The sequence below is a fragment of the Moschus berezovskii genome, chromosome 22 (genome assembly GCF_049115385.1).
Source record: "Moschus berezovskii isolate FMDL1 chromosome 22, NW_MosBer_1.0, whole genome shotgun sequence".
NCBI lineage: Eukaryota > Metazoa > Chordata > Mammalia > Artiodactyla > Moschidae > Moschus > Moschus berezovskii.
Genome location: NC_142481.1, coordinates 16,515,665 through 16,538,295, shown reverse-complemented (window position 1 = coordinate 16,538,295; position 22,631 = coordinate 16,515,665). Strand labels below are relative to the sequence as shown.

Sequence of the window (22,631 nt, the reverse complement as noted above, 5' to 3'; positions counted from 1 at the left end):
GAGTCCAAAATGACTGAGTGACTTTCACTTTTCAAACAATTTAAAAGCAACCTGACAAAAGAATTCATGTGAGCCTCCAGTAACTTAACTAGAGATATCAAGGGAATATTTCATGCAAAGATGCGCACAATAAAGGGCAGAAATGGTATGGACCTAGCGGAAACAGAAGATATTAAGAAGAGGTGGCAAGAATACACAGAAGAACTATACAAAAAAGATCCTAATGACCCAGATAAGCACGATGGTGTGATCACTCACCTAGAGCCAGACTACCTGGAATGCGAAATCAAGTGGGTCTTAGGAAGCATCACTATGAACAAAGTTAGTGGAGGTGATGGAATTTCAGCTAAGCTATTTCAAATCCTAAAAGATGATGCTGTGAAAGTGCTGCACTCAATATGCCAGCAAATATGGAAATCTCAGCAGTGGCCACAGGACTGGAAAAGATCAGTTTTCATTCCAATCCCAAAGCAAGGCAATGCCAAAGAATGTTCAAACTACCACACAACTGCACTCATCTCACACACTAGCAAAGTAATGCTCAAAATTCTCCAAGTGAGGCTTCAACAGTACATGAACCAAGATTTAAAAAAGGCAGAAGAACCAGAGATCAAATTGTCAACATAAGTTGGATCATAGAAAAAGCAAATTCCAGAAAAACATCTGCTTCCTTGACTATGCTAAAGCCTTTGACTGTGTGGATGGGAAAATTGTTAAAGAGATGGTAATGCCAGACCACTAACCTGCCTATTGAGAAATCTGTATGCAGCTCATGAAGCAACAGTTAGAAACAGACAAGGAACAATGGACTGCTTCCAAATTGGGAAAGAGTACATCAAGACTGTATATTGTTACCTTGCTTATTTAACTTATATACAGAATACATTATGTGAATACAGACTTTATTTTATTGGGCTCCAAAATCACTGCATATGTTGACTGCAGCCATGAAATTAAAATATGCTTGCTCCTTGGAAGAAAAGCTATGACCAACTTAGACAGCATATTAAAAAGCAGAGACATTACTTTGCTGATAAAGTCCATCTAGTCAAATCTATGGTTTCCCCAGTAGTCATGTATAGATGTGAGAGTTAGACCATAAAGAAAGCAGAGTGCCAAAGAATTGATGCTTTTGAACTGTGGTGTTGGAGAAGACTCTTAAGAGTCCCTTGGACACTAAGGAGATTAAACCAGTCAATCACAAAGGAAATCAGTCCTGAATATTTATTGGAAGGACTGATGCTGAAGCTCCAATACTTTGGGCACTTGATGTGAAGAATTGAGTCCTTAGAAAACTGAGTCCTGATGCTGGGAAAGATTCAAGGCAGGAGGAGAAGGGGACAGCAGAGGATGAGATGTTTGGATGGTATCACCAACTCAATGGACATGAGTTTGAGCAAGCTCTGGGAGTTGGTGATGGACAGGGAAGCCTGGTGTGCTACAGTCCATGGGTTCGCGAAGAGTTGGACATGACTGAGCAACTGAACTGGACTGATAGGATTAAAACTCATCAGTCTTCAGAAGAGGAAAAAGGATCCAACATCTTCACAACATGTTACCTAAAGTTTTCCTGAGAAGAAATAGGAAAATGGAGAATAAAAGCCAGTCAGACCCAATGTTGAAATTAGAAGAAATTTAAAATAACTAAATAGATAAATATGTTTACAAATCTATAAGAAAAGAAGAAAATATGGGTGAAGAGATGGCATATTCAGGAGAGATAAGGAAATGCAAACAAAAAAAAACCAAAATCTGAAATGTAAGATTCACTGGATGGGTTTAATAACAAATAAATATAAGGGAATAAAAAATTAGTAAACTGGAAGTCAGACTAACAGAAATTACTCAAACTGAAAGAATTTTTAAAATCCTTAGTGAACTAGAGGGTAGGATCAAATAATTTAAAATATAATTGAGAATATAGCAGCAAAAAAACTAGAAGTTTAGACCAAAATTTTCCCAAATTTGGTCTAAAATATAACTGACTTACGAAATTCACTTACTAGTTCTAACAGTTCTTTTCTTTTAGATTCCTTAGGATTTACTATGTACACAAACATGTCACTTACAAATGAAGACCGTTCCCTTTCTAATCTGTAGCCTTTAACTTCTTTTTCTTGTCTTATTGTACTGAACTTGTGTCCCATATAATGTCTAACAGAATTTGTGATAATGGACATCCTTTCTTTGATTTTGTGCTTATTAGAGGATAAGCAGTCAATCTTTCACTATTGAATGTGATGGCAGCTATAAGTTTTTCAAAGATATTCTTTATGAAGTTGAGTAAATTCCCTTGCTGCTGCTGCTGCTAAGTCACTTCAGTCGTGTCCAACTGTGTGTGACCCCGTAGACAGAAGCCCACCAGGCTTCCCCGTCCCTGGGATTCTCCAGGCAAGAACACCAGAGCGGGCTGCCATTTCCTTCTTCAATATGTGAAAGTGAAAAGTGAAAGTGAAGTCGCTCAGTCGTGTCCGACCCTTAGCGACCCCACGGACTGCAGCCTACCAGGCTCCTCCATCCATGGGATTTTCTAGGCAAGAGTACTGGAGTGGCTTGCCATTGCCTTCTCCAGTAAATTCCCTTAGATTGCTAAAAAAGATTTATAATAAACAGAAATTGAATTTTATTATTTTTCTGCATTTACTGAGATGATTATGTGGTTTTCTCTCTTTTTTTAACCTCTTTATCTTTACATGGTGAATTATATAGTTTGATTTTTAAATACCAAATCAACTTTACTCTCCTTGGACAAACTCCTTTTGGTCTTGAGATATCATCCTTTTAAAATATTGCTAGATTCAGCTTTATAGTACTATATTAAGCTTTATAATATTATATTAACATTATATAAATTATTATAAAAATCCCTATATTAAGGATTTTTATATCTCACTTCACAAAGGATGTTGGTGTGTAGTTTTCTATACTTATAGTGCCTTTGATTGTAAATAATGCTGGTCTTATAAAGTAAGTTGGGAAGTGTTCTCCCCTACTCCATTGGTTGGTATAAAATTATTAGGGAATACCCTAATTGTTCTTTTAATGTCTGTGGGAACTGGAGTGTTGTAGCTCCTTTAATTTTTGATATTGGTAATATGTCTTCTAATTTTTATACTGTTGTTGTTGTTGTTCAGGTGCTAAGTCGGGTCGAACACTTTGCAATCCCATGGACTGCAGCATGCCAGGCTTCCCTGTCAAACACTATCTCCTGAGTTTGCTCAAACTCATGCCCATTGAGTTGGTGATGCAATCCCACCATCTCATCCTCTGTCGCCTCCTTCTCCTCATGCCCTCAATCTTTCCCAGCATCTTTTCCAATGAGTTAGCTCTTTGCCTCAGATGGCCAAAGTACTGGAACTTCAGCTTTAGCATCAGTCCTTCCAGTGAACATTCAGGGTTGATTTCCTTGAGGATTGACTGGTTTGATCTCCTTGCTGTCCAAGGTACTCTCAAGAGTCTTCTGCAGCACCACAGTTCAGAAGCATGAATTCTTTGGTGCTCAGCCTTCTTTATAGTCAAAGTGTCACATCCATAGGTGACTACTGTAAAAGCAATAGCTATGACCATATGGACCTCTATCGGCAAAGTGATATCTCTGCTTTTTAATATGCTGTCTAGCTTTTGTCATAGCTTTTCTTTCAAGGAGCGAGCATCTTTTATTTTCATGGCTGCAGTCACCATCTGCACTGATTCTGGATCTCAAGAAAATAAAATGTATGGTTTATTAATTTTATTAATTTAATGCATCAGAATTTGGTTTCACTCATTTCCTCTATTCTTCTTCTGTTATGTATCTCATTGATTTTTGCTATAGTCAGTTTTTTCCTCTTACTAACTTTTGAGTTTAACTTACTTTTCTTTTTCTAGTTACTTCAGGTGACAATTTAACTCCCTGTTTCAGGAGGCCCTGATTTAGTGATAAAAAATTTTTAATGCTGCTATAATTGCATCTCACAGATTCTGATATGCTGTTTTAATTATCATTCAGTTCAGAATACCTTCCAATTTACCTTAGGATTTCCTCCTTGATTCATGGGTTATTTGGAAATGTGATTAATTTCCAAATATTTGGGGAATTTAGAGAATGCTTTTTGATTTCTAGATAAATTCTACTGTGATCAGAACATAGACTATTAAAATTTCATAGAGGGGACAATTAGAAAGAAAATCTCTAAAAAGACTCTTTAGGTAGTGAAAATGATAAAAAGCTGAGAAAAACTGAAGGATTTTGAAGCTGTTAGAATTGTTATGATTTCTGATGAAGTGTTCCACTTTATCACTGTAATATTCCATGTTCTGAAATCTACTTTAATCTATAGTCACTCCCATTTTCTTCTCAGTGTTTGCATGTGTAACAGAGTTATTCTATTTTTGATATCTTATGACTAACACATTCCTAGACCCACACCCTTTTTGTCCCCTCTTGCCTCACACCAGGGCAAGCCAATAAGGGAGCTTGCAAGCTTTCTATTGGTGCTGGCAAGAAGTTTAAACAATGTAAGCCCTATACCACGTGTAGAAGCCTGACCTGACCACCTCCATAATCACAGTAAACACCAAAGACAGACACCCTTCCTTGTCTCTCAAGCCATTTTAGGACCAGCTTGGGAATCCTCCCTGCTCTCCCTAGAAAACTTCATTATGTGAAATTTCAGTCCTGACATCTGTCACATATTTTGAGTGGGCGGGGGAGGAGGGTTAATTTCATCCGCACAGTCAGTCAGTTCAGTTGCTCAGTAGTGTCCAACTCTTTGCAATCCCATGGACTGCAGCCACGCTTCCCTGTCCATCACCTACTCCTGGAGCTTGCTCAAACTCATGTCTATCGAGTCAGTGATGCTATCCAATCATCTCATCCTCTGTCATCCCTTTCTTCTTCTGCCTTCAATCTTTCCCAGCATCAGGGTCTTTTCCAGTGAGTCAGTTCTTCTCATCAGGTGGCTAAAGTATTGAAGCTTCAGCATCAATCTTTCCAAAGAATATTCAGGACTGATTTCCTTTAGGATTGACTGGTTTAATCTCCTTGGTGTCCAAGGGACTCTCAAGAGTCTTCTCCAACACCACAGTTCAAAAAACATCAATTCTTTGGCACTCCACTTTCTTTATGGTAAAACTGTCACATCCATACATGACTACTGGAAAAACCATAGCTTTGACTAGACAGACCTTTATCAGCAAAGTAATGTCTCTGCTTTTCAACATGGTGTCTAAATTGGTCATAGCTTTTCTTCCAAGGAGTCTTTTAATTGCATGGATGCAGTCACCATCTGTAGTGATTTTGAAGTCCAAGAAAATAAAGTCTGTCACTGTTTCCATTGTTTCCCCATCTATTTGTCATGAAGTGATAGGACTGGATGCCATGATCTTAGTTTTTAGAATGTTGAGTTTTAAGCCAGTTTTTTCACTCTCCTCTTTCACTTTCATCAAGAGGCTCTTTAGTTCTTCTTTGCTTTCTGCCATAAGCGTGGTGTCATCTGCATATGAGGTTATTGATATTTCTCTCGGCAATCTTGATTCCAGCTTGTGCTTCATCCAGCCCAGCATTTCCCATGATGTGAAAGTCGTTCAGTCGGTCCAACTCTTTGTGACCCCATGGACTATACATAATACAGTCCATAGAATTCTCCAGGCCAGAATACTGGAGTGGGTAGTCTTTCCCTTCTCCAGGGGATCTTCACAACCCAGGAATCAAACCTAGGTCTCCTGCATTGCAGGTGGATTCTTTACCAGCTGAACCACAAGAGAAGCCCTCACGTGATATACTCTGCATATAAGTTAAATACACAGTGTAACAATATACAGCCTTGATGTACTCCTTTCAGATATTGGAACCTGACTGTTTTTCCATGTCTGGTTCTAACTGTTGCTTCTTGACCAGCATACAGATTTCTCAGGAGGCAGGTAAGGTGGTCTGGTATTCCCATCTCTTGAAGAATTTTCCACAGTCTGTTGTGATCCACAAAGTCAAAGGCTTTAGGGGAGTCAATAAAGCAGAAGTAGATGTTTTTCTGGAATTCTCTTGCTTTTTCTATGATCCAGTGGATGTTGACAACTTGATCTCTGGTTCCTCTTCCTTTTCTAAATCCACCTTGAACATCTGGAAGTTCTTGGTTCACCTACTGTTGAAGCATAGTGTGGAGAATTTTGAGTATTACTTTGCTAGCATGTGAGATAAGTACAATTGTGTGGTAGTTTGAACATTCCTTGGCATTGCCTTTCTTTGGGATTGGAATGAAAACTGACCTTTTCTGGTCCTATGGCCACTGCTGAGATTTCCGTATTTGCTGGCATATTAAGTGCAGCACTTTCACAGCATCATCTTTTAGGATTTGAAATAGCTCAACTGGAATTCCATCACCTCCACTAGCTTTGTTCATAGTGATGCTTCCCAAGGCCCACTTAACTTCTCATTCCAGGATGTCTGGCTCTAGGTGAGTGATCACATCACTGTGGTTATCTGGGTTATTAAGACCTTTTTTGTATAGTTCTTCTGTGTATTCTTGCCACCTCTTCTTAATATCTTCTGCTTCTGTTAGGTCCACACTATTTCTGTTCTATATTGTGCCCATCTTTGCATGAAATGTTCCCTTGGTATCGCTGATTTTCTTGAAGAGATCACTATTCTTTCCCATTGTATTGTTTTCCTCTATTTCTTTGCATTGATCACTGAGGAGGGCTTTCATATCTCTCCTTGGTATTCTTTGGAACTCTGCATTAAGATGGTTATATCTTTCCTTTTCTCCTTTGCCTTTAGCTTCTCTTTTCTCAGCTATTTGTAAGGTCTCCTCAGACAACCATTTTGCCTTTTTGCATTTCTTTTTCTTGGGGATAATCATCCCCACACAGGACAATCACAAAACAGTAAAGTTTATATTTTTTCATTTTTTTTTTTGTTTCACCTACCTGTGTCTTTATATTTTAATATATAGGACATAGTTGGCTTTTCTTATTCACTTCAGATACAAAATAGTCATCTTTAGAAGTTTCATTTGGCTTTATTTTAGTCTTTGCTATCTTGCTTCATTATATTCATTCTTGCTTTACATCCTTAATAATACTCAAGTCATTTATAATGGCGTTTTAATATCCTTGCCTGCAAATTCTATTACTTCTACCATTTTTAGGTCTGTTTTTATTAACTGAGTTTTCCCCTATTGAATGATTTTTTTCTTGTTTATGGGTCATATTTTCCTGCTTCTTCATATGTTTAATAATTTTTGATTGGTCATCAGACATTATCAATTTAATGTTGTTGAGTTTAAGATATGGTTGTATTTTTATAAAGAATACTGTTTTTTTTTATTTTGGGTTTGTTTTTTTTCGGGCATTCTGTGGCATCCATAGAGTTACACCACTAGGACATCCCTTCAAAAAGAACTTACCATTCATGTACAAGAATTGTTAGCACCTTCAGGATGCTCTTTAGGTTTTGAACCAAGCCAAGGTGCCCCAGAGAATCCCTACCCAATGATGAATACTGACCAGGTACTAGAGAGTGGCCATTTCTGTCCACGAGGACTCCTCTGATGAATAGTCTTTGCTTCAGAGGACTTAAATTAATTGAGCCTTTGTCAGATCTGCATAATGGTCTGAGGCTGTCACTGCTCAGTCCCCTTTCTTTCCACATGTCTATACCATGGTCTGATGGCTTACTGTTTCTTATTTCTCCCTTTTATCTTTCATGGATGTCACCTCTAAGAAATCATTCCACTCCCAACTCCATCTCAGCATCTCCTTGGAGGAACCAACAGACAAACAAGTCATTTTTGGGTTAATTTAATCCTTTTGATGCTTTTTTAAAAAATAAATACTTTCATTTATTTATTTTTGGCTGTGTTAGGTCTTCATTGCTGTGTGGGCTCTTCTCTAGTTGCAGTAAGGAGGGATTACTCTCCAGTTGAAGTATGTGGGCTTTTCATTGTGGTGGCTTCTGTTGTTGCAGAACATGGGCTCCAGGCTGTGAGAGCTACAGCAGTTGCAGCTCCCAGCTCTAGAGCACAGGCTCAATAGTTGTGGCACTCTGGTCTAGTTGCTTTATGGAATGTGGGATCTTCCTAGATCAGGAATCCAACCTGTGTCTCCTGCATTGGCAGGTAGACTCTTTACCACTGAGCCACTAGGGAAGTCCTAATCCTTTTGATGCATTTATTTAAGCTCTTTTATGACAAATCTTGCAGTCTCTAATCTATGGATAATCAAGGCACATTTGTTAGGTCTGACCTTTCTAGGGTGTACCTAATATCCTATATATTAACATGTTCTCTCCATTCTGGCTGAAGGGAAATAAAATAATTTCTGGTGCGAGAGGCTATGAGAATTGTTTGTCTCACAACACTGTGGTAACTGTATTTTTCTTAGAACATGTCTTTACCTGCTTTCATGGGGTTTCACCTACATACATGCAGACTTATCTTTAGCCAAATACTCATGAGCAACCTTCTCTACATTTGGGGAACTCTTTCTCTGCATAGCTCTCTCTTTTTGGGAAGTGTGTCCTGCAAATTCTAGCCACCTCAATTTCCTTGAATGCAAATGTTGGTCCCTTAAAGTCAGTGAAATTTCCAGGTTCTTTTTGGATTCCTCTCTCTGCACTACAGTCTGGATGTTACCATTATGTCAAAGCCTGGAATGAGGTAGGGTGCATTTCATTTATTTCCCTTCTCTCAGGAATCCAGGCCTGTGGTGCCTGTTGTTTAGTAGTTTTGTTCAGTTTTCTAGTTTTTTCCTGTAGGAGTATAAGTCTAGACTCTGTTACTTCCTCAGGACTAGAAGCAGAAGTCCTGAATTATAAAAATGCAGGCCAAAATGGTTCCTCAGACATTAAGAAAGCAACAATGTCAAGCTTACAAAAGTTCCATAAGAAAATAGATGAAGATAAAACACCCCCAGTTTGATATGGCTGACACATTTCTGGATACAACAACTTTTCGATGACATTACAACAAAACTACAAACCTTGGTAAAATCATGCACTAAAGCTTTCTAAAATATTAGCAAACCAATTTCAGCAATCTATAAGATGAATAGTGCATCTTGTCCAACTGGGGTTCATCCCAGGAGCCTAAGGTTGGTTTAAAATTCAAATTAATCAATGTAATTATATACAGTAACAGATTAAAAAAGAAATAAATCAACAGAAAGTGAAAAAGCATTTATTAAGATCAACATTCATTCATAATTAAAATTGTCCAAAAACTAGGAAAAGAACTCCCAGGATCTAACAAAGAGCACTTATGAAAAATCTAAATTTAATATTACACTTAAGAATAAAATATTAAATGTCTCCCTTCTAAATTTAGTGAACTGCAAAGAATACCCACTCTTGCTACCTCTATTCAGCATTTTACTATAGGTCATACTCAATACAGCAGGGTAAGAAAAAGAAATGAAAACAAAAAAGTATGCAAATGTAGAAGTGAAATATATTTCCAGAAGGCCTGCTTTATATGTAGAAAATCTAAAAAAACACCAAAACAAAAAAAGGACAACAGTAACAACAGTAAAATTTAATGCCATCAATACAAGTATACAAAGTCAATATCTAAAAGTCAGTTGTGGCTATTCATATTAACAAAAGCCTGGATAAAGAAATTTTAAAAACCTCACTATTTACAATAGCATCAAAAATATTAAAAGTTTAGAGATAAACTTAATAAAATATGTGTAAGAGCTTGATAGAAAAAATAACAGAACACTGCTTATAGGACTTAGAGAAGGTAACTAAACTGAACTGAACTAAAAGGTTAAGATATATAGTATTATGAGAGGCTGTAAGACTCAATATCGCTGTTTGTTCTCACCAATAAAAATCCCAGCACATTTATTTAAACAAATCAAGAAGTTGATTCTAAAATGTAATTGAAAAAGAAAATGAAAATGACTTAGAATAGCCAAAACAATTTTTTAAAAAGAAGGAAGTTAAGAGGACTAATTCTGACATCAAGACTTAATATAAAACAATAACCAAATTAATCATTAAGTCTTATTAATAAGAGGACTTAAATTTTATCAAAGGAAAGAATACTCTAGAAATGGACACAAATACAATCAATTTTTGATAAGATCATCAGAGCAATTTAATTCTATAAGTGATGCAACAAATGGAAGAAAACAGACTCTTAACCCTTACCTCATACCATAAATAAAACTTAACATGAGATGGGTCACAGAACTAATTTTAAAAATGCAAAATATACGTAACATTTTTAGAAGAAAATACAGGAAATTATCTTCATAACCTAGGGGGAAGCAAATATTTGAGAGAGCAAAGAAATAATGATAAAAGAAAAAAATTATAAACTGGACTTCATTACAAGTAAAAACTTGCTCCTATTGGAAGACTATAAAAATGAGTAGGCAAGCCACATTCTAGAGGAAATATTTGCAATACCTGTATCAAATAAAAGACTTCTATTCAGAATATGTAAAGAACTCCTACTACTCAAGGAAAAAATACATAACCCAATGAAAGATGAGTAAAACATCTGAACAGATATGTCTGAAGATACAAAAAGCACTTGGAAAAGTTCTTAACATCATTAGTCATAAAAGAAATCTAAATAGAAACTGCTAAGATATACTACTATTCTTAACAGAATGATATTTCAGAATGACCAAAATGAAAATATTGATAACATCAAAATGTAGAGGACAATGTCGGACCAATCAAAATTCTCATAGATTGCTGGTAAAAGTTTAAAATGGTATGATTCAGGGAATTAAGATCCATATGCCACACAGCATGGCCAAACACAAACAAAAACATAATAGCCCGAAACTGGAATATTTCAAATGTCTATCAATAGGAGATGTTAAAACAAACTAATATCGCCATACAACTGAATACTATTTTGCAACTTAAATAAGCTACTTCCTTGGTGGCTCAGACGGTAAAGCGTCCGCCTACAATGCGGGAAACCCGGTTCGATTCCTGGGTTGGGAGGATCCTCTGGAGAAGGAAATGGCAACCCATTCCAGTACTCTTGCCTGGAAAATCCCATGGACAGAGGATCCTGGTAGGCTACAGTCCATGGGGTCACAAAGAGTCAGACACAACTGAGCGACTTAACTTTCTAACTTTTAATATAAATACTGAAACATGTATTAATGCCTCAGACATTAAGCTGGGTGAAAGAAAGTAGACATGGGTCTGGTCCAAGGTGGTGAACTAGAAGGATGTGTGCTCATTTCCTCCAGCGAGAGCACCAAAATTGCAACTAGCTGTTGAACTACCATTGACAGGAGGACACTGGAACCCACTAAAAAAAGATACACCATGTCCAAAGACAAAGAAACCACAGGAAGACAGTAGGGGGTGTGCAATCATGATAAAATCAAATCCCATACCTGCTGGATGGGTGACCCACAAACTGGAGAACAATAATACCAAAGAAGTTCTCACATTACTGTGAAGGTTCTGAACCCCGAAGAGTCAGTTGTGTCCGACTCTTTGTGACCCCATGGACTGTAGCCTACCAGGATCCTCCGTCCATGGGATTTTCCAGGCAAGAGTACTGGAATGGGTTGCCATTTCCTTCTCCAGGGGATCCCGTTGCTTCCCAGCCTGGGGATCCAACAAAGGGACTGAGAATCCCCAGGGAATCTGACCTTGAGGGTCAGAGAGATTTGATTATAGGCTTTCCAGAGGACTGAGAGAAACAGAAACTTGTCTTAGAGGACACAAACAAAATTTCACATGCACTGAGACCCAGAGGAGAGGAGCAGTGACCAACAGCAGACTGAACCAAAACTACCTGCTAGTGTTGGAGGGCCGCCTGTGGAGGCATGGGTCGGCAGAGGCTCATCACTGGGCATAAACCCTTTTGGAACTTGCCATTAACCCTATCATAGAGCCAGTAGACCCTAGGGCTGGCTTGCCTCAGGCCAAACAACTACCAGGGAGGGATGCAACCCTACTCATCAGCAAATAATTTGATTAAAGCTTTATTGAGGAAGGCACTGCCCATCAGAGCAAGAACCAGTTTTTTCCATCCAAGTCCCTCCCATCAAGAAGCATATACAAGCTTCTTAGCCTCATCCATCAGGGAGCATACAGAAGAAGCAAGAAGCACAGTCTCACAGTGGCTAAAATAGAAACCAAATTACAGAAAGTTAATCATGATGAAAAAGCAGAAAGTTTTGTCCCAGATGAAGGGACAAGATAAATTCCCAGAAAAACAACTAAATGAAGTGGAGATAGGCAACTTTCCAGAAAAAGAATTCAGATTAATGATATGATGATCCAGGATCTTGGGAAAAAATGGAGGCAAAGATTGAGAAGATGTAAGAAATGTATACCAAAGACCTAGAAGAACTAAAGAACAGACAAACAGAGATGAATAATACACTAGAAAGAATCAATAGCAGAATAACTGATGCAGAAGAACAGATAAATGACCTGGAGGACAGAATGGTGGAAATCACTGCCACAGAACAGAATACAGAAAAAAAGAATGAAAAGAAATGAAGACAGCCTAAAAGACCTCTGGAACATTAAATGCACCAACATTCACATTATAGGGGTCCCAGAAGGAGAAGAGAGAAAGAAAGGACCTGAGAAAATATTTGAAGAGGTAATAGCTGAAAACTTCCCAAATATGGGAAAGGAAATAGTCAACCAAGTCCAGGAAGCACAGAGTCCCAGGAAGGATAAACGCAAGGAGGAACACACCGAGACACACAGTAATCAAACCGACAAAAATTAAAGACAGAGATAAAATATTAAAAGCAACAAGGGAAAAAAGACGAATAATATACAAGGGAACTCCCATCAGGGTATCAGCTGATTTCTCAACAGAAACTCTACATCCCAGACGGGAATGGCACGATATATTTAAAGTGATGAAAGGGAAGAACCTACAACCAAGAATACTCTACCCAGCAAGACTCTCCTTCAGATTTGACGGAGAAATCAAAAGTTTTCCAGACAAGCAAAAGTTAAGAGAATTCAGCACCACCAAACCAGCTTTACAACTAAGGCAAAAGGAACTTCTTTAGGCAGGAAACCCAAGAGAAGGAAAAGACCTTCAGAAAAACCCAAAACAACTGAGAAAACGGTAATAGAATCATACATATTGATAATTACCTTAAATGTAAATATATTAAATGTACCAACCAAGAGACATATACTGACTGGGTGGATGAAAACGTGTGCATGTATGCACTTCCACTTACCACAACACTCTGATTGACCCCCCAAAATTGTATGTAATTATTTTAGATTGTTAAGTTAATCATGTTCCCATTATGGTCTGAAATTGTAATTAGCTTTTATTTTTTGTCTGGCTATTGATTGTGAAACTGACAAACATCTTTTACTTTGAGATTATGTAACTGTTACTCACTTAATACCATTGTATCATGATTGGTCAACAACTGGTCAAAAATAATAGAACTCTGTATCACCAAAACTAGGATCAAATAGAAAAACCTGTACTCACTTTTTAAAATCCAGATGCATATCAGAATTATCTTGAAATTTTTTGAAAAATACAAACGTTCAGGTATTACTTTGTTTGTCCAGAGCTCCAGATATGTTTCTAATGAGCAGTCATATTTAAAAACAACTGGACTATATGATGATCTTTTACTTTTATCTAGTTTGTTCCACTTTTTCTATTTCATATTCAGTGCTTCCATTTCATTTATGTTCTCTAATTTCTCCATCTCTTCATTTTTTTTGGTGTTTTTCTTAAGACTTTATCAAGTATAGTAGAAAAGCTTTTGTATACATATATATACGTATAATACATATATTTTAGAAAACTTATGAATTTTTGCCTAACTAAAAAAATTATGACATTTTGATTCCACTTGTTTGACTTAGTATGAATAGAATGCTAGGTTTCTAATTTAAAAATGAAAAGTGAAAGTGAAGTCCGACTCTTTGTGACCCCATGGACTGTAGCCCACCAGGCTCCTCTGTCCACAGGATTCTCCAGGCAAGAATACTGGAATGGGTTGCCATTTCCTTCTCCAGGGGATCTTCCCAACCCAGGGATCAAACCCAGGTTCTCCTGCATTGCAGGCAGACGCTTTAATCTCTGAGCCACCAGGCAACAAAGGTCTCTGTATAGCATAGGGAACTACAGGCAGTATCTTGTAATAATCTATGATGGAAAATAACTTCAAAAATAATATATGTGTATTTGTATAACTGAATCACCTTGCTCTGCACTTGAAACATTCTAAAAGTGAACGTGAAAGTCTTTCAAACTTGTCTGGCTGTTTGCGACCCCATGGACTATACAGTCCATGGAATTCTCTTAGGCCAGAATACTGGAGTGGGTAGCCGTAGGGATCTTCCCAACCCAGGGAAGAAACATTGTAAGTCAACTACATTTCAATAAAGTAAATATTTTTTTAAAAAAGTATACATGAAAAAAGTCCAGAATAGACAGAACTAATCTGTGTTGGTAGAAATCCCAGTTGTGATTATCCTGGGGAGGGACTGCCTTGCAAGAGGCCTGATGGAACTTAACATGTTAGTAGGAGTGCCCTCTATCTTGATTATAGTGAGACACATGGGATTCCACTTCTGTCAGAATGCAAAGAACTTTACACTGAAGATCTCTATGGACATTATATCTACAAAGAATGGAGTGGATTCTCAGTAAAATAATAGCAGCCAATAGCTTATAAGCATAAGTCACACAAGGAAAGGATTTATATAGAGATTAATATTAAAAAAATTTAGATTTTAGAGGCATAGAAGTCAGAGATCTCAGGCCTTTAAAAATACATTCCTAAATAAGATGGCTACTAATAGGAAAAAAAAAAAAAAGTTGTTGATAAGGACGCAGAGAAATTGGAACCCTTGTGCCTTGTTGATGAGAATGTAAAATGGTGTAGTCACTATGGAAAACAGTATGGCAGTTCCTCCAAACTGCCAAATAAATTACCAAATGATCCAGCAATTCTATTTTTGGGTATATACCCAAAAGAACTGAAAGCAATGACTCAAACAGATATTTGTACACCCATATTCATAGTAGCATTAATCACAGTAGCCAAAAAGTGGAAGCAACCCAAATGTTCACTGAGAGATGAATGGATAAACAAAATGTCACATGTATCTATAATTGAATATTACTCAGCCTTCAAAAGGAAGAAAAGTCTGATACAAGTTTCATGGATGAAACTTGAGGACATTATGTTAAGTGACATAAACTAGTCACAAAAAGAACAAATATATAATTTCACTTATATGAGGTATCTACCACAGTCAAATTCATAGAGACAGAAAGTAAAATATTGATTATCGGGGGCTAGTGGAGGTGGGGTAATAGGGAGTTATTGTTTAATGGGTACAGTTTTACTTCTGACAAATGAAGGGTTCTGGAGATGGGTAATGGTGATAGTTGCATAACTATGTAAAAGTACTTAATGCCATGGAGCTATATGTTTAAAAATGGTTAAGTTGGTAAATTTTATGTACATTTTACCTCAATTAAAAAATACAGATCTCCAAAAATACTCAAGGATATCAACTACCTGAGTTCACTGGACATTATACAGACTCACCTAGGTAACTCTGACTTTGAAAAATTTTCTCTGTTGTCCATAGTTCTTTTCCTTGTTCCAATTTGCGGATCATATCAGGCTTAGTCATGTGAAATCCTGATAATAAAAAATAAGACTTGGTCTAAGAAGTTGTTGGGCTTTAAAACTATTGAAGGAAGAGAAAGATACAGCTTCAAGGTGGCTATTAGACAAGGCTATTAATGTCCTACCAAAGTTAATACCTTGCACTAGGCAAGTGAGGACTTTCTATTAACAAAAAGAGATTATTTATCATCTCAGATCTTTGAAATTCAAAGTTCCACATGTTTCAGAAATTCTTGAAAGGAGATTCATGACACTGAAACATGTAAGGAATTTTCCTTACCCACAGAGATGAGGTGACAATAGTTTTCCAACATGACATCTCTGTAGAGGGCCTTCTGAGCAGGGTCCAGTTGCTGCCACTCCTCCTGGGTGAAGTCCACAGTCACATCCTTGAATGAAACTGATCCCTGTAAGGGCATACTCCAGTTCATCCTAAAGTAATTGGAACTAGTGAGAACTAGACACTGGAGACCATGTTCAGTGGTCAGACCTGGTTTTCTTGTATTTTGTACTGTAGAAAATTCTCTCTGGAAATACATTCAATTGCATTTACCTGTTATCTCATGCTAAAAATATATGAGATCATGCTCTTTGCCTTGAATGTGACTGATTGCTTGGTGCAGTGAAACAAATAAAACCTTGACCTTGCTCATAAGAAGTTACAGGCTAAAAGAGAGGCATATGCGTAAATATTTATACTCAGTAGATGTGATGACAGAAATATGTACAAGGTAAAATACAATAGAGTAGTCTAAGATTCTAGAGTCTAAGATTTCACTGAAGACATAAAAATTTTGTACTCACAATGCATTTATTTTGTAGCACTGCCTGTCGATGGGCTTTTAAAATTCATTTGGAGAGTAAAACCAGTTAGTAAATTCAGGAAATATCAAAAAGTACAGTATGTTAGGAAAAAGAATCTTTGGGCTTAAGAAGAAAAAAGTGTATGGAGGGAAGTAGTGGGCGTATTTATGTAATAATACTGGATTTTTTTTTTCTGCAGAGCAGTAGTCTTATAAATGCTCTAAGTACATTCCCAACTTAGTTGGCATTAATAGCAATTCACATTGTTAACAATTAATGTTCTTGAATGTAAACTACTAGTATCTTCCTTCTTTTCAGTATACTGTCTTGTACATTTTGTACACATGTCTTTTGTAACACATGCCCTATTTTGTATCTACTGCTTTATGGAGAATTAAAAACGAAGAAATGTTAAGTCAGCACACATGTGAAAAAACTTGTACTTTAGAGGCAATATTCTTGAACACTAGAGAAGGTTTGAAGTGTGTTAGGTGGGAAAGACAAGTACCCACTGTTGGAGGTCTGTCTGAGATTAAAGTGGTCTAGACAGGGGACAATTGTTTGTTCCATGGTAAGTTTCAATAGAATTGGTCATCAATTACTTGTAGAGTAGAAAAAAAGAGAGGTATAGCTCTTAGGTCATCTGCATAGCAAGTGGATAGGTGCTGAGACTAGAAAAAGGAAATGGGAAGCAGAAGAAACAATAAACTGGACCAGAGGTGGTAATGAGGTAAACCCAGGTTGTGTACTCAAAATGTCTATGGAACATATAGGCAGTGATAGCTGTTGGAGGCTGGATACATGGTTCTGATACTCTGGATGGAGAGCAGTATCTGAGGGTCACTAGAATCACATCAGTATAACCTTTGGAGTGAATGTGATTGTATATACACAAAAAGAGACACAGAGGAGAAGAGAACCAATTGGCATCTGGGGAAAATCCAGAATGGCATTTTAAAGATTGGTTCAGTTCAGTTCAGTTCAGTCGCTCAGTCATGTCCGACTCTTTGCGACCCCATGAATCACAGCACACCAGGCCTCCCTGTCCATCACCAACTCCCGGAGTTCACTCAAACTCATGTCCATCGAGTCGGTGATGCCATCCAGCCATCTCATTCTCTGTCGTCCCCTTCTCCTCCCGCCCCCAATCCTTCCCAGCATCAGAGTCTTTTCCAGTGAGACTCGTCGCATGAGGTGGCCAAAGTATTGGAGTTTCAGCTTTAGCATTAGTCCTTCCAATGAACACCCAGGATTGATCTCCTTTAGAATGGACTGGTTGGATCTCCTTGCAGTCCAAAGATTGGTAGATAAAGAGGAATTTTTTCAAAGAAAAATATGGGAAGAGGAGAAAGTACCACCTTTGGTTCAAGAGTAGACTATTATCTCAAAAGTGAATGAACACATGCATCTTCTTCTCCTGCACTCAAATATAAAAATTAGAAGAAAGTAAAAAGATAAGAATACATCTATAACAGCAATGAAGTACAGAGAGGTTTTTCACTGGTGGGCCACAGTTTGTAGGAATTGCTGACAAACATGGATAAAACAGAAAGATCAGAGAGGAATGTGAAATTTCAGTTTTCTGTATAAGCTTGCAGGCAGATCTCTATCTTAAAAATCTCACAAAACAGGAAATCTAGTCACAAAATAATAATGTGATCTATTAATTTTACCTCCCAGCATACCATTGCAAAACCTAGGTCAGTGGAGATTATCAACGTTTTGCATGTCTGCTCCTTGATTCCTTACAAATCTAGATCTCAAATCAGTGTCTACACAAGATAGATTCATTCAAGTAATATATTCCCATTTAAATCAAGATAATACATTTCTGTTCCAGCAGTACTTTAGTGAGAAGACTATGAAAGGAGATGATGAATGACACATCCAATCAGTATGTGAACATGGGCTACAACTAGAAAGTGCATTTGGGGAAGGCTGAAGTCTATCCTGTTGGAATGAGAGGAACTGGGAATAGGGCAGTAACTAGGGTGAGGCAGGTAAGACACATGGGCACAAAATTTAGGGCTGGACAGCCCTGAGAGTCCCTCTTAAATTTTGTACGTAGGCCACTTGCTTGCCCTACTGGAAACCAGTTTGATGGAAGTAAATCCCAATATCCAGAAAATTTAAGAATAGGGAAGCAAATGTTCACATAACCTAAAAACAAGTTATTTCAGAAAGAGAGGAAACATCATCTCACCTGAAGCATGGCTTTGATGTTTGCAGATGAGCCTTCTCTTTTGTGCTCTTCTTTGGAAAAAGAGTCCTGAGAAGGCAGAGATGGGAAGATACAAGGAGCCATGTGAAACCAGATTTGACTTAGATCTCTCAGAATAACTCAGTTAAATCGGCATCTATTTTCAGTTTTGGCACTTGCTCACTCTGTGTACCCCACACAAATCCAGGACAGAGATTAGTAGGGAAATGGACCAATCCTGTGCCCTTATCAATGCCAGAAACTTAATCTCCTGGTGAAGGAGAAGAGATTCTGGGGAATCTGTTGTAGCGTGGAGAGAGGGAATATTGTGTTTTTCCCTCTGCAGCTCCACCTAATGTCTCCCATGGAAGACAAATTTATCACATATTTCCAAATCGTTCTTCATGGATTTCCTAACAGTTTACATTGTCATTAGCAGTGCATGAGAACACTTCCCCAAACCCTAATGAATGCAGTTGAAAATAATTTTAATCTCTGCCTATCAGATATATATATGTATGAAAGTGAAAGTGAAGTCGCTCAGTCGTGTCTGACTCGTTTTGACTCCATGGACTGTAGCCTACCAGGGTACTCAGTCCATGGAATTTTCCAAACAAGACTACTGGAGTAGGTTGTCATTTCCTTTTCCAGGATATATATGTATATATATGGCTCTAATTTACATATTTCTTATATGAGAATAAGCTACTTTATTTTCTGTGAAGACATCTTATAAGTATATTTATTTTCCTCATGGTGGTGTTTATTTTCTAGTTGGTTGACACTATCTCCTTTTTCAATTTAATAAATTAACCTTTTACCTATTTTAAGTTGAAAATAATTTTTAGCTGCTCATGTGACTATTAAAATGTTTTTGCCTTGTGAAGATTTCTTCCCTGTATGTATTCTTTACCAATACTATGTACTAAACAGTCCATATTTTCTCAGTTGATGTGAAATGCCATCTCTATCATTATTACATATTCTTACATACTTGAGAATATCTGGATTTTCTATTTAATTTCTCTACTTCATCTCTTTATTGATTCACCTGTATATTCGAATTAGCATAATTATTGAAAATTAACCATTATTTATTAGTAACTTATTAATAGTAGTTTAAGTATTATCTACTGAACAATACTTTTTCGTAATACAGGTATAGCAATAGAAATTGATCTTTCCACTTTGTAGGTTTCCAGGCAGAGAGAATATTTTGCTAAATGAAGGCTGATGTATTGATTGCTACAGTGAATGTTTTAATTAGCAAAATAATATTTTAATTACTAAAATGAGATTGGTCTTACAATTAAAAGTATACCTAATACTTTTATATCATGGAATGCCTGAAGAAGCTATTGACCTGCCATAGATTTCATCCAGAAGCAGGAAACCTTATTCATATATCACTGTTGAAAGTGCTGCTAGTGTGTGCTCAGTAGTGTGCAACTCTTTGTGACTCCATGGACTGTAGCCTGCCAGGTTCCTCTGTCCATGGAATTTTCCTGGCAAAAATACTGGAGTGGGTTGCCATTTCCTTCTTCAGAGGATCTTCCCAGCGCAGGGATGGAACCCCCATCTCTTGCGTCTCTTGGCAGGCAGATTCTTTACCACTGTGCCACCTGGGAAGCTCCCTGAAAGTGCTAGTTATGGGTAAAAAAAAATGGTTTTTTTTTTTTCTGCATGCTACCTATAGAACACTAATCATTTTAACACATTGGTTTTAGTTAGTATGGGTTTCCCTGGTGGCTCAGACGGTAAAGAATCCGCCTGCAATGCAGGAGGCCTCGGTTCGATCCCTGGGTTGGGAAGATCCTCTAGAGCCAGGAATGGCTACCCTCCTCCAGTATTCTTGCCAGGAAAATCCCACGGACAGAGAAGCCTGAAGGGCTACACTCTATGGAGTCAAGACACGACTGAACGAATAAGGAATGCTTCCCTGTTGAACCTTACCATCTGGGAATTATGAAATCTTACTTCTTCCTTTCCAGTACTTATACCTCTATTTTATTTGCTAAGTTGCTACTGAGTTACAATTTTGGAGGCAGGCTTAATGATCTCTATTCAGATAATCAAATCTTTACCTATCTAACTAGTGGTCAGATAGAGTTTCTCAATCAAAAAAACTATCACAAAACAGTACAGTAGGTTACAAACAAACACAGAGTTAAATTCTATCACTAAAGAAAAGTACCATAGCACAGGCACCCGCGTATCATTCACAATCTCTGACAGCACATTAATAATTCCAGGCAAACCACAAATCATTTCGCTTCTCCATGGTCACCTGCGGTCTCAAACAGGACTCACACCTATTCGGAAGAGAGACACATGCAGAGGAATCCACACGCAGCAACGAGACTCTCAGTTTTACACACAGTCAGCCGCAACACTGCACAGAACAGCAGCACGCATCCAAAACGCTGCAGGTTGGGTACAGGCGGCCGCCTCCATTTGGTACACACACACCCGCTGTGTGAGGCCCTGCTCCTCGCGATGGAACTCCCTCGGGGTCAAAAGAGACAAAAAATCTCCCTTCGCAAAACTCGCTCCAAGTCATACAAGATTGTCACCTTCAGGGTCACGCCCACAGGCTACGCCCGAGGCCGCGCTCTCACAGATCTGAGTGTCCGGTTTACCAAGGGCCCGGTTCCGGTTCCGTCCTCATAATTACAGGCCCGGCGTGGGCTCCCGGTTTCCCCCCTAGGCTCCACATCAGGTACCGCTTCCCTAGTCTGCTCTCCGCGGCAGAAACTCCCAATTCGCACCCCCTCCTCTGGGCCCCTAGGACCTACCAACCTCACCCCAGCCAAGGCTCAGTCGTCTGCGCCTGCGCACTCCCGCACTGGCTGGCGCTCCCAGGAGTCCACGCGGCGGCGGGTTAGCAGCGGCGAGGTCCGAGCTGCTGGCGCTTGGGTTGTTTCTGCCAGGGTCCGCTTCTCCGGGTTGGACTACGTTTCTCACAGGCCCTGAGGGCACTAATGCACTTCGGCCTCTGGTTCATTTTCCCCTAGCCTTGTAGTCATAGTTTGGCTAGTGGTGAGTGGAGGTGACTCGGGTGTGGATGCAGGAGGAGCTCACTGCTAGAGTTCTGGTTTCCCAGGCACGGATGTGGTAGGTAGAGGCGGGAGCCTTAGGCTTTGCAAGTCACCTGCTGAGGAAGGTGATTGTGGGTGTGACTGTGTGACTGCGTCAGCGTAAGATGTGGTTATAAGTGCTATGAGAAAGAGCGAGAGCGAGTGTGTGAGGGACGGGACCAGGCTGTGTGCATCATGCGGAGGCTCTGACCCGTCCGGGTTAAGCGCCTAAGACTGTGAATATGGGCGGGGCCTTATTAATAACCCTGGTCGGCAGCGACTGTGAGGCGTTATATACTGTGACTAAGTAACCATTTGACAGCACTATTGTAACAGGCTAGAGCAATGGCAAGCCACTCCAGTACTCTTGCCTAGAAAATCCCATGGATGGAGGAGCCTGGTAGGCTGCAGTCTGTGGGGTCGCTAAGGGTCGGACACGACTGAGCGACTTCACTCTCACTTTTCACTTTCACACATTGGAGAAGGAAATGGCAACCCACTCCAGTGTTCTTGCCTGGAGAATACCAGGGACGGGGGAGCCTGGTGGGCTTCCATCTATGGGGTCACACAGAGTCGGACACGACTGAAGTGACTTAGCAGCAGCAGCAGCAGAGTCTGATCACTCCTGGCTGAGGACTTCCCCGGTGGCCCAGTGGCTAAGATTTCCAGGCTCCCAATGCAGGGGGTGGCGCTTGATCCCGGGTCAGAAAAGTAGTTCCTACATGCTACGAATAAGAACCTGTGCAGCCATATAAACAAACATTAAGCTACCATCACCTTTATTTAAAAAACAAAACAAAAACTGGCCTAATGTGGCTTTTTCACTTTTAGTACGGTAGAGGTTCATTATTGTAGTTCTAGTGTTGAGAAGAAGGAAATGGCAACCCACTCCAGTGTTCTTGCCTGGAGAATCCCAGGGACAGGGAGCCTGGTGGGCTGCCGTC

The 22,631-nt window shown here is 38.8% G+C and overlaps 1 protein-coding gene across 15 annotated transcripts in view; it reads right to left on the bottom strand.

Moving 5' to 3' along the window:
- Positions 1–21,807, bottom strand: part of ZNF382 (zinc finger protein 382) — a 36,794-nt gene extending 14,987 nt beyond the window's left edge. Inside the window, exons 1-4 of one of the 15 annotated variants that reach the window (XM_055410834.2) lie at positions 21,406–21,807; positions 18,614–18,679; positions 15,887–16,013; positions 15,523–15,618 (exon numbers count right to left, since the gene is read on the bottom strand). In XM_055410834.2, the coding sequence (XP_055266809.1) occupies positions 15,523–15,618; positions 15,887–16,013; positions 18,614–18,622 (232 nt within the window). In that variant the 5' untranslated portion in view covers positions 18,623–18,679; positions 21,406–21,807. The other 14 variants (XM_055410838.2, XM_055410842.2, XM_055410831.2 and 11 more) reach the window with 14 other exon arrangements.
- Between the last annotated feature and the right edge of the window lie 824 nt (positions 21,808–22,631).